This window comes from Muntiacus reevesi, chromosome 3 (assembly GCF_963930625.1).
Source record: "Muntiacus reevesi chromosome 3, mMunRee1.1, whole genome shotgun sequence".
In the NCBI taxonomy this organism is placed as follows: domain Eukaryota; kingdom Metazoa; phylum Chordata; class Mammalia; order Artiodactyla; family Cervidae; genus Muntiacus; species Muntiacus reevesi.
This window is the reverse complement of record NC_089251.1, coordinates 219,599,554-219,612,859: the sequence shown is the minus strand read 5'-3', so window position 1 is coordinate 219,612,859 and position 13,306 is coordinate 219,599,554. Positions and strand designations below refer to the sequence as shown.

General features: G+C 37.8%; 1 protein-coding gene across 3 annotated transcripts in view; it reads left to right on the top strand.

Moving 5' to 3' along the window:
* ZEB2 (zinc finger E-box binding homeobox 2) overlaps positions 1-13,306 on the top strand; it is a 135,090-nt gene that overhangs the window by 114,812 nt on the left and 6,972 nt on the right. For all 3 annotated transcript variants that reach the window (XM_065931488.1, XM_065931489.1, XM_065931490.1), the window contains exons 5-9: positions 240-428; positions 1,122-1,336; positions 3,943-4,051; positions 4,998-6,967; positions 8,561-8,741. In XM_065931488.1, the coding sequence (XP_065787560.1) occupies positions 240-428; positions 1,122-1,336; positions 3,943-4,051; positions 4,998-6,967; positions 8,561-8,741 (2,664 nt within the window). The remainder of the gene's footprint in view (positions 1-239; positions 429-1,121; positions 1,337-3,942; positions 4,052-4,997; positions 6,968-8,560; positions 8,742-13,306) is intronic.

Below are 13,306 nucleotides of genomic sequence, written 5' to 3'. Positions count from 1 at the left end.
CCAGGAAGAGGAAAATAAAATATGCCTATTTAACTTAGAGCAAAGTGTTCTCTTTTTTTGACGTATATTATGAGAATAACCATTCGATCAATAAGTGGTCATCAGCAACACTTCCTACAAATAAGCTAGGTATTTGTAGTCGTTTTGCAAGTCCACGTGTCTTACAGTGATGTAGGCAGACGGAGGCTCCTGGGAAGAAGGGCCTGAAAAGACATTTCTTCTTCTTTTTACCATTTCAGTTAAGAATGCAAATTGCACAGCAGACTTTGAGGAATACTTTGCCAAAAGAAAACTGGAGGAACGCGACGGTCATGCAGTCAGCATCGAGGAGTACCTTCAGCGCAGCGACACAGCCATCATTTACCCGGAAGCCCCCGAGGAGCTGTCTCGCCTTGGCACGCCAGAGGCCAATGGGCAGGAAGAAAATGGTGAGGCTGTGGTTCATTTTTAGCCACGACGCTGACCTCTGCAGCTGTTAGAATTACAAATGCACTTCATGCCTGGGTGTTTACCTTAAAATTTGAAGAACAGCTGCAGAGGCATGGAATTTCATGAGCAAAGATTAGAACTGTAATTTTAGGGTATTGTGAAATTTTTTTGTCAGCAAATTTGTGTCATCTGTACATCCAATAAAGAACAAGAACAATTAGAGCCTATTTCTAAGAGATAAAAATATCTACATGGATTCCTATCTTTCCGAAATATTTCACTCTGGAGGGGACAAAAAAGTTCAGAGATTCTGACCCTCACCTTTTGTTCTTCTTTCCTGGGATCCACAAAGCTCCTTCACCCCATGAATCCCTGAGTCATCTGTGACTAAAGGTTTCCTCCGAACTGTCAGTCACCTAAAGAGAATTTCCTCATTTATCAGCTGTTTAAATTCCCCCCCCAAATGCTCCAGTAATTAATTAATTTTCCAGCGCAGTGTGAGCTGATGCCGACAAGTCTGTCCTGGGTGTGCAAGGGGACTGGCGTGCACGGAGGCCGCGTGCGCCGATGGCACCCTGGAGGAGCAGATTGCAGTGATTCCTGTCACACCATCCCGGGCAGTCCGCCCATTAGCTGTCATTGATTTACTGACCTTTTGGCCCGCTTCTCTCCCTCCCGTCTCTCGGCTACAGACCTGCCACCTGGAACTCCAGATGCTTTTGCCCAACTGCTGACCTGCCCCTACTGCGACCGGGGCTACAAGCGCTTGACATCACTGAAGGAGCACATCAAGTACCGCCACGAGAAGAATGAAGAGAACTTTTCCTGCCCTCTGTGTAGCTACACGTTTGCCTACCGCACCCAGCTCGAGCGGCATATGGTGACGCACAAGCCAGGGACAGATCAGGTGGGGGGTTGGTTTTAAGTGATTTCTTTCTATAATAACCCCTTAGAGAAACGATATTGCTTTGATTGGCAATCATTATTAATTTTTCATGGCATTTTGAAGATGCAGATCTTTTAATGGTAATAGCTTTAATTGAGGTCTAAATGATTTTTTGATGGTCTCTTCTAATATGATTTAATAGTCTTATGTTCACGATCGAATGAGTGTGTTAATTTCTAATTTAGAAATTTTATTTGCACTTTAACTTGACTTTAGTTTCATTTTTATGTTCCACAAAAAGTGAATGAAATTGTAGCATTTTAATTATACATTATTAAACATCTCAGCAATTTTAATTCCATTTTTCACCTAGTTTTACTTAGTTTTTTTTTTTCCATGTAAAATCTAAGTCATAGTAAAAGAAGTATGTATTCTTTCCATTGGTCACATAACACCTTCAATTACTTAGGCTATTTTTACAAGCTGCTACTAGTTTATGAAATCTAATTAAGTGTTTTAAGGAAAATCAAAAAGCACATAATACATATGCAAGCTTATATAAAATAAACTGTATTAATACTCAAATGTGTATATGCAATAAAAATGATCCTTTCTTGATATTCATATTTGTTGCTAAATATTAAAATTACTCTGCCTTTTGGATTACTTGTGTTCAAAATAAAAAGACTCTATCTTCAACAGTATAGCTTCTTAAATCCTTAAAATGATTGAATAGGTTTAATTCACAGTGTCCCTTAAATGTTTTAGCAAAACTGCTTTTTCTGTCCTCCTGGGGGAGTTCATTGCAGATTGATATTATGAGGTCTTCGGATGGTAACACAACTGATGTGCCTTAAGTCTCAATATCTGGCCCTACAGTTCTGGAATCACCCTATATAAACCTTGACACCATATCTGTTTTGAAAATTATTAAACAAGATATTCTCTAAAATTCTTATGGGCTTTATTTTCTTTGAATAAGGGAAATGAGAATAAACAAACACAATCAAGCAATGGCAATGATACTGGATTATGGAATTTCATTATTTTAAGAAAATAGCTCATGTAAATCATTTCATTTATATCTCATTGAACTTGCCACCTGCATGTTTTTCCAAGTTCAGTTGTAAAAACCCCACTTGCCTAGTTACACTTATGTAACAGTTTCTCTCCCCTTGCTTATATGCACAAAAACTCCAGGAAAAAAAAAAAAAGAGTGCCTAGATATTTATCTAGCATAACTGCTTTAAATTTCACATGCAGAAGTGTGATTGTGCTGGCGCATTATGAATGGTAGCTTTGGTGTTGAAAAGTCCCCTCATTTGCTCGTGGCATTTACAATTAGTAAATTAAAATGATTGTATCATATTAACAGTGGCACAACTAAAGTTTATAGTAGTCCTCTGAGGGCTGTGGGGGGAGGCAAAGCAGCTGTTGCTGTTTGTTTATGCAACTCAGCAACATATGAGCGCGGGTCCCTCAATGGCGCTCGGCGGGCTGGGCTCCGCTTGATCTTTGAAGGTTGCTGCTGTTTGAACAAACCTCCCCGTGTCCCATGTAACACCATCTGTCTCACTAGGAATGTGGGAAGATTCAGAACACCCTACCAGTTGTCATACCGTTTCTGTACTGTCTTTTTTGCAAAAGGCTTTTGTGTCATTGCTGCTTGAAAAAGGCTGGCCTCCTACCTTGAACATCCAGAGTGGATGACTGTATTTCTTTTTCTTTTTTTTTTTTTTCAGAATTCTAAGTCACAGTGCTTTTTTTCCCTTGTTCAAAAAGGTCAGCTGTGTTTGATTATATCTTTGCTGCTTTTAACTTCTCTTTTCAGCAAACTTTTTTTCTTTTTCGTCCCTACTCCCTAGCACACTACTAAAAAGGAAAATGACAGGTCGTTGAAGTCTTTCCTACTGGCCTGTGATAAAACTGCTCAAGCAGTTCTAGCCCAAGATGTTGTCTCTTACATTTGATAATGAATCAAATCTTACATGCAACATCTCAGGAAAAACAGGGTTTGTAGTTGCTACTAGCACTGTGAATGGGGTATTTAAACATGCTTATCATGTAATGAAATAGTTATAATCAAGAATTTTTTAATTTATGTGAGATTTTTTTCTCTTTCTTCTTTAAAATTAGTATTGCTTCAGTATAAGATATGTTTTTACCTCAATACAAAAAAGAAAAATGAGTTATTTGTGTGGGGGGTTCTTCGGGGAGACTAGGATTTTGAGTATAATATTTATTTTTCTCCTTGACAAAATCATTGCGTTCCAACAGGGAATCTTCAGATTTTAGAATCTGCAGTAAACACAGAGAGCCACAAACATCTTTGCAATTATGCTTTCTCATCTCCAACGGCTCAAAGAAACATTTTGGAAAAGAGACTACAGAGATAATTCTAAAGCAAGTGTTGGATGCGCATGTGAAAGCACTTTTTTTTTTTATTTGTTCCAATTTTATTGCCAACATTATCACTTTTATTGCAACTCTGAAAGACTGGGCAAATAAATAAACATGCACTCAAACCTTTTGGCCTGTCTGAAAATAGAGGCCTTTTAAAAATATTTGTAACAAGTTTCCTTTGTTCCTCCTGCACAAAACTGATGTCAGTCTTTCTCCTTTTATAGCACCAAATGCTGACCCAAGGAGCAGGTAATCGCAAGTTCAAATGCACGGAGTGTGGCAAGGCCTTCAAATATAAGCACCATCTGAAGGAACACCTGCGAATCCACAGTGGTGAGTAATGGAGGAGCTGGTGCTTGTTTTTGCGTTTTGTTTCATTAGGAGCCTTTCTAAAGATTGTCTAAAATGTACACAATTCTGTTCTAAAATGTACACAATTCTGTTTGTAGTTTTTTAGAACCACACATTTATGTCAGAAGCTTTGTGTGCCCACTTTGTCTTTGTGAGCCTTACAGTACCACCAATAGCACTGCTAATAAGAGGAGGAGTGCTTATACTTCTTGAAAATTGCACATGTTTTGCCTTCTTGTGAAATCTAGAAGGTCCTTTTGGTCCTTTAAAATGTTTTTGACCTGAAGAAACTCAGCTGGCAAATTCTGAAGGATATCCATTTTTTGATACCCAAACTTGAAAGAAGAATGTGGAAGAATTTTGGATAAGAGCTTTTGTATGATAAGTGTTCCTTGATTCCTGAAAGCTGTATTTTCAGAACAATATCTTACCACTGAGAATTCTTCTTTATAACTATTTTGATAGCTCTGCCAAGCATTTTATTACCAAACTGGATGCTATTCAAAGGACTCGTTGGATTGGTAGAATCAATGGAATCTTCACAGAGTTGATTAAAGCCATGGCTACACTTCCCTTTAAATACTGTGACATCTTTATTGTGCTATTGACCACACATTAATCTAACACTCTGTTTAAATAGGAGGCTGCCGATGGCAAGACAAGATTTTGGATCTTGGCTGAAAAAGGCACAGATTAGCCCTCACCTTCCATTGCTAACATCTTGAATTATGTCCTCCCAGGGTAGATAAAGCCCAGAAACAGTTATAGCCACATAATTCTAATCTAAGCACCTAGAATGTAGAGGTGCCCCATTGTGTTCCTTTCCTTTGATTGCACAGATTCTTGCCTGGGTAGATGATTGCAATTGGTGCCCCATCAAAAAGGAAAAAAAAAGAAAAAGTAACATTCATTTTAATTGTCATTTTAGGTGAAAAGCCGTACGAGTGCCCCAACTGCAAGAAACGTTTCTCCCATTCTGGTTCCTACAGCTCACACATCAGCAGCAAGAAATGTATTGGCTTAATCTCTGTAAATGGCCGAATGAGAAACAGCATCAAGACAGGTTCTTCCCCTAATTCTGTTTCTTCTTCTCCTACTAATTCGGCCATTACCCAGTTAAGAAACAAGTTGGAGAATGGAAAACCACTTAGTATGTCTGAACAGACAGGCTTACTTAAAATTAAAACAGAACCACTAGACTTCAATGACTATAAAGTTCTAATGGCCACACACGGGTTTAGTGGCACTAGTCCTTTTATGAATGGTGCACTTGGAGCCACCAGCCCTTTAGGAGTTCATCCGTCTGCTCAGAGTCCAATGCAGCACTTAGGTGTAGGGATGGAAGCCCCTTTACTTGGATTTCCCACAATGAATAGTAACTTAAGCGAGGTACAAAAGGTTCTACAGATTGTGGACAACACAGTTTCCAGACAAAAAATGGACTGCAAGGCTGAAGAAATCTCCAAGTTGAAAGGTTATCACATGAAGGATCCATGCTCTCAACCTGAGGAACAAGGAGTTACTTCTCCTAATATTCCACCCGTAGGTCTTCCAGTAGTAAGTCATAATGGTGCCACTAAAAGTATTATTGACTACACGTTAGAAAAAGTCAATGAAGCCAAAGCTTGCCTCCAGAGCTTGACTACTGACTCAAGGAGACAGATCAGTAACATAAAGAAAGAGAAGCTGCGTACTTTAATAGATTTGGTCACCGATGACAAAATGATTGAGAACCACAACATATCCACTCCATTCTCCTGCCAGTTCTGTAAAGAAAGTTTTCCTGGCCCCATTCCTTTGCATCAGCATGAACGTTACCTTTGTAAGATGAATGAAGAGATCAAGGCAGTCCTGCAACCCCATGAAAACATAGTCCCCAACAAAGCCGGAGTATTTGTTGATAATAAAGCCCTCCTCTTGTCATCTGTACTTTCTGAGAAAGGAATGACAAGCCCCATCAACCCATACAAGGACCACATGTCTGTACTTAAAGCATATTATGCTATGAACATGGAGCCCAACTCTGATGAACTGCTGAAAATTTCCATTGCTGTGGGCCTTCCTCAGGAATTTGTGAAGGAATGGTTTGAGCAACGAAAAGTCTACCAGTACTCAAATTCCAGGTCACCATCACTGGAAAGGAACTCCAAGCCCTTAGCTCCCACCAGTAACCCTCCCACAAAAGACTCTTTATTACCCAGGTCTCCCGTAAAACCCATGGACTCCATAACGTCACCATCGATAGCAGAACTCCACAACAGTGTTACGAATTGTGACCCTCCTCTCAGGCTAACAAAACCTTCCCATTTCACCAACATTAAACCAGTTGAGAAATTGGACCACTCAAGGAGTAATACTCCTTCTCCCTTAAACCTTTCCTCCACGTCTTCTAAAAACTCCCACAGTAGTTCTTACACTCCAAACAGCTTCTCATCTGAGGAGCTCCAGGCTGAGCCTTTGGACCTGTCGTTACCAAAACAAATGAAAGAACCCAAAAGTATTATAGCCACAAAGAACAAAACGAAAGTTGGCAGCATAAATTTAGACCACAACAGTGTTTCTTCGTCATCTGAAAACTCAGATGAGCCTCTGAACTTGACTTTTATCAAGAAGGAGTTTTCAAATTCAAATAATCTGGACAGCAAAAGTGCTAACCCAGTGTTCGGCATGAACCCCTTTAGTGCCAAACCTCTCTACACAGCTCTTCCTCCACAAAGCGCGTTCCCCCCGGCCGCTTTCATGCCACCGGTCCAGACTAGTATCCCTGGACTGCGACCATACCCAGGACTGGATCAGATGAGCTTCCTACCACACATGGCCTATACTTACCCAACTGGAGCAGCTACTTTTGCTGACATGCAGCAAAGGAGAAAGTACCAGCGGAAACCAGGATTTCAGGTAATGAGACTTTTTTTTTTAATCAGAAGAGAGGAGGTGAAAATTATATCACTTACGTGTATGTAGGAAAAAAATCTTAGTGGAAAAAAAATCTATTGCTGTGTTCTCAGCAGAAATAGAAGAGTGGGTTGAACTTGAAGCTAAAACTGAGTGGGCTAGACAAATAAATGGAGAAACAGTGGGACCCTTTCTATCAAGCAATTGTGCCTTAAGAAAAGATAAAGAACTTAATATTTATCATTAAGGTTTATTTAGATTGATCCATCTGCTTTCAGAATTATATGCTGATATGAGTATTTGGGGGGTTTCCCTGATAGCTCAGCTGGTAAAGAGTCTGCCTGCAGTGCAGGAGACCTCAGTTCAATCAGGGTTGGGAAGATCCCCCGGAGAAGGGAAAGGCTACCCACTCCAGTATTCTGGCCTGGAGAAGTCCATGGACTGAACAGATCATGGGGTCGCAAAGAGTCAGACATGACTGAGTGACTTTCACTTCACTTCATGAGTATTTTGTAGGACTTACATAGAGGCTAAACGTTAACATTTATGACAGTCACATACTTTTAGAGATGCTCACAATTTGCAATAATATGTAAATTTGATGTGCACTTGGTTTCATAGAGAATAGTTTATTTGGAAGAGTATTTTAAAAAATATTTTGTACATTCCACATGACTTCCTTTGTAGTTTTCAAGCTAGTGAATAATTTATGGTTTTTCAAATATAAAAGCAGGTATGTTTTAACATCATGGAGTAAAATCCCTGTTTACAAAATAGGAGCATAAGTAGCAGTGCACCTCTGTCACAGCTGTTCCAGTATTCCAATTTACAGTACATCTGCCCTCTTTGTAAATGTATTTAAGCCTATTTAATCTTCTCTAATATTAATTAGTGCAAACGTAGTCTAAGAAAAGCGAACTGTAGGCTGGCAAATGGAAATGTATGTTATCATGCAAGTTTGCACTCCTTTGGATCAAGACAAAATAAATATCAAGAAATTTAATAATTTACTGATCCACATTCATTATTGCTCAATGCTGAAGGCTGTTTTAACATAGATAGAACATTGATAAAAAGTGTTATTAATATTCCCTATTTCAAATTAGAAAATTAAATATAAAAATATAGCTCCAGGCCTTTAGTTGGTAGACATACATTTAAATAGATTGCATAATAATAACATTTTGTACCTAAATATAAAATTCAATTAAAATGGGGTTTCTGCAGCTACAGATCATTTCTAAAGTTAAGCACACTGGAAAATATACAAATTCTGATATTTAATTCTCACTCACAGATATTTCCTAATAGAAAGAAAATTAAGGAATATGGGGAAGTTTATGTTTTTCTCACCTTCAGAGTTGAACATTTTCTATCCTTGAAAAACAACAAGCTTTACCACCTAGGGCAGAGAAGGTTTATATTTTTGTTGAAATGTGAACCCTCATATATTGTTTATGGAAAGTAAAAGTTTCTAAGAACTAGATGGATTCATAGAGAGCACTTCCAAGATTCTCCAAATGTCAGTCAATGCAAAGTTGTTTGTTATAAACACAAAGAGAAGCGACTGTGTTGAACTATGTGATTATATCACAGGGAGAATTGCTTGATGGAGCACAAGACTACATGTCAGGCCTAGATGACATGACAGACTCCGACTCCTGTCTGTCTCGAAAGAAGATCAAGAAGACAGAGAGTGGCATGTATGCATGTGACTTATGTGACAAGACATTCCAGAAAAGCAGTTCCCTTCTGCGACATAAATACGAACACACAGGTATGAGTGACTTTGACTAGCTAGTTAGAGCTTCCCGGCCTGCTGTACATTTCATAATATTTAATGAGTACACTTGTGCAACATAAGATGTAGCATATGCTGATACCTTCAACAAGGAAGAAATAATGCTTTTGCCTAGCTCAGTAGGACTTTTTTGTTGCCTGTTTATTGGATCATTCATGTGTTTATGAGCCTGCTTGTCTTATATTTTTCGAGTTAGTCTGTACACCAAATTCACAAATCCTGTCAAAGGTGTATTTAAATGGCCAGGGCAACGAAATGACATGACACAAGCCAGCTACAGAAAATATCTTCAAATTCTTAAGCTGTGATGAACCTATATGTGAAAAACTTGAACAATAAAAAATTCAGTTAATGCTGTATTTGTTTCATCATCAAAACATCAAGTAAGCCATGATTGGGGGGAGGGGCTGCTACTCAGTTTGGTTTTTACAAATTGGCCATATTTTGAATAAACTAAAAATGTTAGTACTGTGAAAGAAAAGACGTAAGTGAATAATAGGCCAAATGAGCTACTGAAATTACTGATATTTGGAAGACTAAAATACAACTTTCTAAATGTAGATTATTTCTTTCCAATTCATGCATTCCTCTTTAGGAAGAATTAAACAGGGTTAACAAGATAGCCTGATTTTTCCCTACAAGTAGAGAGAATAAGGCTTTATTTTTCAAAAGAAAGCCAAGGGCTGTAAGAAGAAGCAGTATTAGTTCCCAAAATCCAAGATCTGATCTGCTATGTGGGGAGCCACACCTGTGTTCCCTCCCTCCTTCCCCCTTCCACCCTTAACCAGAAACTAGGGTTCTTAATCCATCTCCAGCTTTTCTCCACCAGAAATGTGGCATGGTGCACTGGGCCTAGGTGGGAAAAGAAAGAATGTAGGATTGCAACCAAAATACTGATGGCTGGAAATTATAGGAAGGTTCTCATTTTAAACCAAAATGTCTAGTATCAAACATTTTAAAAATATAGAGGAAAAAAATTAACCTAACGTAAATGTTTTTGGGGGAAAAGTGATGAAGATGCAAAAAACAAAAACAAAGAAAAGGGAATGTAAATACTTCCTGTCACATTTTGACCATCTAAATCCATAGTACCCTTTCTAGTGATTGAAAACCATCCTTGGGAAGCATTTGTACTGTACCTTCCCTTATCCCTCACTGGGCATGTGACAGAGGCAGTACAAGTGACCACAGCCAGCTGAGGGTGTGGAAAAGTTGGGTGAGATTTGCAACACTAAGCATTGAGGGTATTTGTGAAAAGAACAAGGTTGATAAATAACAGAGCTCTTATTTCAACCAGCCCAGTTTTCTTTTTCAATTGTCTGATACTAATTGGTATTATTTTGAAAGTTCTACTAGTGATACCTTAAAAGCAACCTAATTTGAATAGCAAATCCCAGTAGTTTTTATACTTGTGTGACATAATTCAGTGTTTGAAATGTCAGTTTTCTTACATTTGTCTTTTATGATATATATCAATAGATATTTTCTTTAGTACCAAGTCCTATTTATGTATTATAGATTAAATATATTTTCATACCCAAATTTACTTTAATGTCTTAATCAACCTCAAATATATGTTATATCTCATTATTCAGCTACAGTAAGCCAGTAAGCACATCATTGAAGGCATCTTTCCCTCTCTGATTGGTTTTATTATATGAACATATGCAAACTCTATCATTTACTACATGGTGAGTGCAAAACTTTTATTTTAGTGAGGGCTATTATATATATTGACATCCAGCCAATACCTTTATTTCTTACAAATTAGTCCATAAACTCCAAGGTGTTATAGATAGCTGAGAGACACCAAAGTTGACAAACACAAATATGCATAATCAATTTGAAAAATATACTATACTAAAAAAATGTTCTGGTCCTTTAAGATGTGAGAAAATCAGCTGCCTAGAAACATTGCCTAGCAACAAGATGCTAACCATCCAATGATTTCTCTAAACTTGTGATTAATTATCCTCCTGTTGGCTTCCCAGCTTGTCAAGTTTCCACTGTGTTAACTTTTTTGGTCTCTTGACCAAACATCTCGTGACATTTTCTACTGTCAGTGTATTAGGTTCTATCAAAGTGAAGTTCTTCATGAATTTTCTGTCGCTATGATATATGTGGAAATTTAGTTCACTTTCCTTCCTAACTGGGCCCCACAAGCCTTTTATTTGTTTATATTAAGCACTAGTTATACTTTGAGAATGTGTTAAAAAGAAAATTATAAGTGAGAACCATCTTTGGGTTGATTGGTTCTAAGGTTGGGAAATGAAATTGAATGGTCATTTGATTATGTGTTGATTATGAATGTGTCATTGATAAAGTGTATTTGTTACATCTGTCTACAATTTAACATATAAAATAGTTCAAATTAAGAAGGAAATTATGAGCTACTTATTTCAAGATCCTGTGCTTTTTTACCTCGGTCTGTTTATTTCCTAAGCAGACACCAAAAATAATAATGCCTAATTCTCCTTACCCATGGCTCATTGCTTGCTTGCTTTTCCTGACAATTGGGACTGGGACAGAGAAGAAAACCCTACATAACTGTTGATTTCAATAGAATTAATTGTCATAAACAAGGATTGAGAAATAAAAAATCTGAAACTCTTGTTAAGCACTGTAAAGAATTCACTTATTTAAAAAAAAAAAATTCACTTAAATTCCGCTAAAATTTAAATCTGACATCTATTGAGTACTCTCTCTATTGAGAAAGGTAGGTGCTCTTCAACCCACTTTATTTAGAAAAGTAATAAAAAAGTGTCTCTACTTTTGAGTGAAGCTAAAATTTCAAATTACCTAGTCAATTTTGTTTCTCAGTTACATGATAATCTTCGTACCACAAACCTTGCATTTACTAACTTCAGTTATTCTGTCAGGTGAATCATGAACCTTGATATTAGAAAAAAAGAAAACTTACCCTATAGAAGTTTTTACTTACTCAATATCAGTTTGGATATTTTTTTCTGAATTTTGTTCATGTGGAAATTTAATTCCAGGACATCTTGATTTGAATCAGGTAAACCAATCAAGCAATTTAAAAAGAGATAAATGGCCAAGTCAGTTCCTATTTAAACTGAATGTATTAAATGCTTACCAGTAAAATTTCTGGAGATTAGTAGAATATTTAATGCAAAATTAGTAGAATATTTAGTGCAATTCTAAAACTCCTGCTCTCAAATTCTGTCTTTGGCATGACATAATCGCTGAACATTTTATTCTTTTAGGTTGTTGGTTCATAGTATAGAATTAATGTATTTTAATATAACCATATTATTTATGATCAAAAGGACTCCCTTAAAATCAACTGCCTATAACTATCAAATATCTATGGGCTACGCCGGTGCCTCCGTGGTAAAGAATTCGCCTGCAATGCAGGAGACACAGGAGATGTGGGTTCGATCCCTGGGTCAGGAAGATCCCCTGGAGGAGGGAATGGCAACCCACTCCAGTATATTTGTCTGGAAAATCCCACGTACAGAGAAGCCTGGCAGACTAGCATCCACAGGGTCGCAAAGAGTCAGACACAACTGAAGTGACTAAGAATGAGCGCACATCAAATATCTATATCTTAAAGACTTCAGTTCAGTGGGCATCCCCAAAGCATATCTAACAGGCCTTGAACTTGTCCTTGAGAATGCTCGTTCAGGACATTGCTCTGTGGTTTGTTCCCTTGGAAAAGAGAGAGCCATATCAACTGTGATGTTTGTTCACAATTATTCACAGAGCTGATCCATGTAGTGAACTAACCAATCAACATTTCTGTGCCCTTGAACTTCTGAGACATTGAGAAGTTGCAGGACAGTTCTGCCCACGTGCACTGTAGCAACTAAAGAACTGAGAAAGATTTAGTTTTTATCTGCAATTTCTCTGCTCTCCATTCAGATTCATTTCTTCCATGTACTTTGCTCCTGATACATGCATCTTGCTTACAACTTGGGAAATTACTGAACGTGTACTAATAAATACAAATAAAAATATTGAACATTCATTGAGTGCTTACAATGTGCAGTCCTTGAAGTAAACACTTTACCTGCATTGTCTCCTTCACTCTTTGTGCCCAGTCTACAAGTTAGGTCCCCAAATGATTTCCCTGTTACCCACAAGGACCCTAATCCTCAGAAGGAGAGGTTAACATGCCTGAGGCTACACAGCAGGTCTTAAAAGATGGATTTGAAGTCAGGCAGTCAAACTCTAGACTCCATCCTCCCTATCTAACTCTACACCACCCTGGCTGGGTGAATGAATTACCACTGTCAGAATCGTCTTATCCTACCTCCTAATAGCATTTTTTTAAAGGTCCAAGTAAAATACACACAAGAGAGATCAAATTCATATATAGCAACTTGAGGTTTTCTGGAAGGCAAAACCTCTGTTTTTTTCCCAAATATACTTCTGCTTCCTGTTAAATTACCTTCCCACCCGGTGGTCTTGTCAAGTGAAAAAGCACGCTCTCTTTCCAAACTCTTGGCACTCCACTGACATTCTCTTCTCTGTTATCTCGTTTACCTCATTCAATACATCTTTTCCAAAAGTTAAGT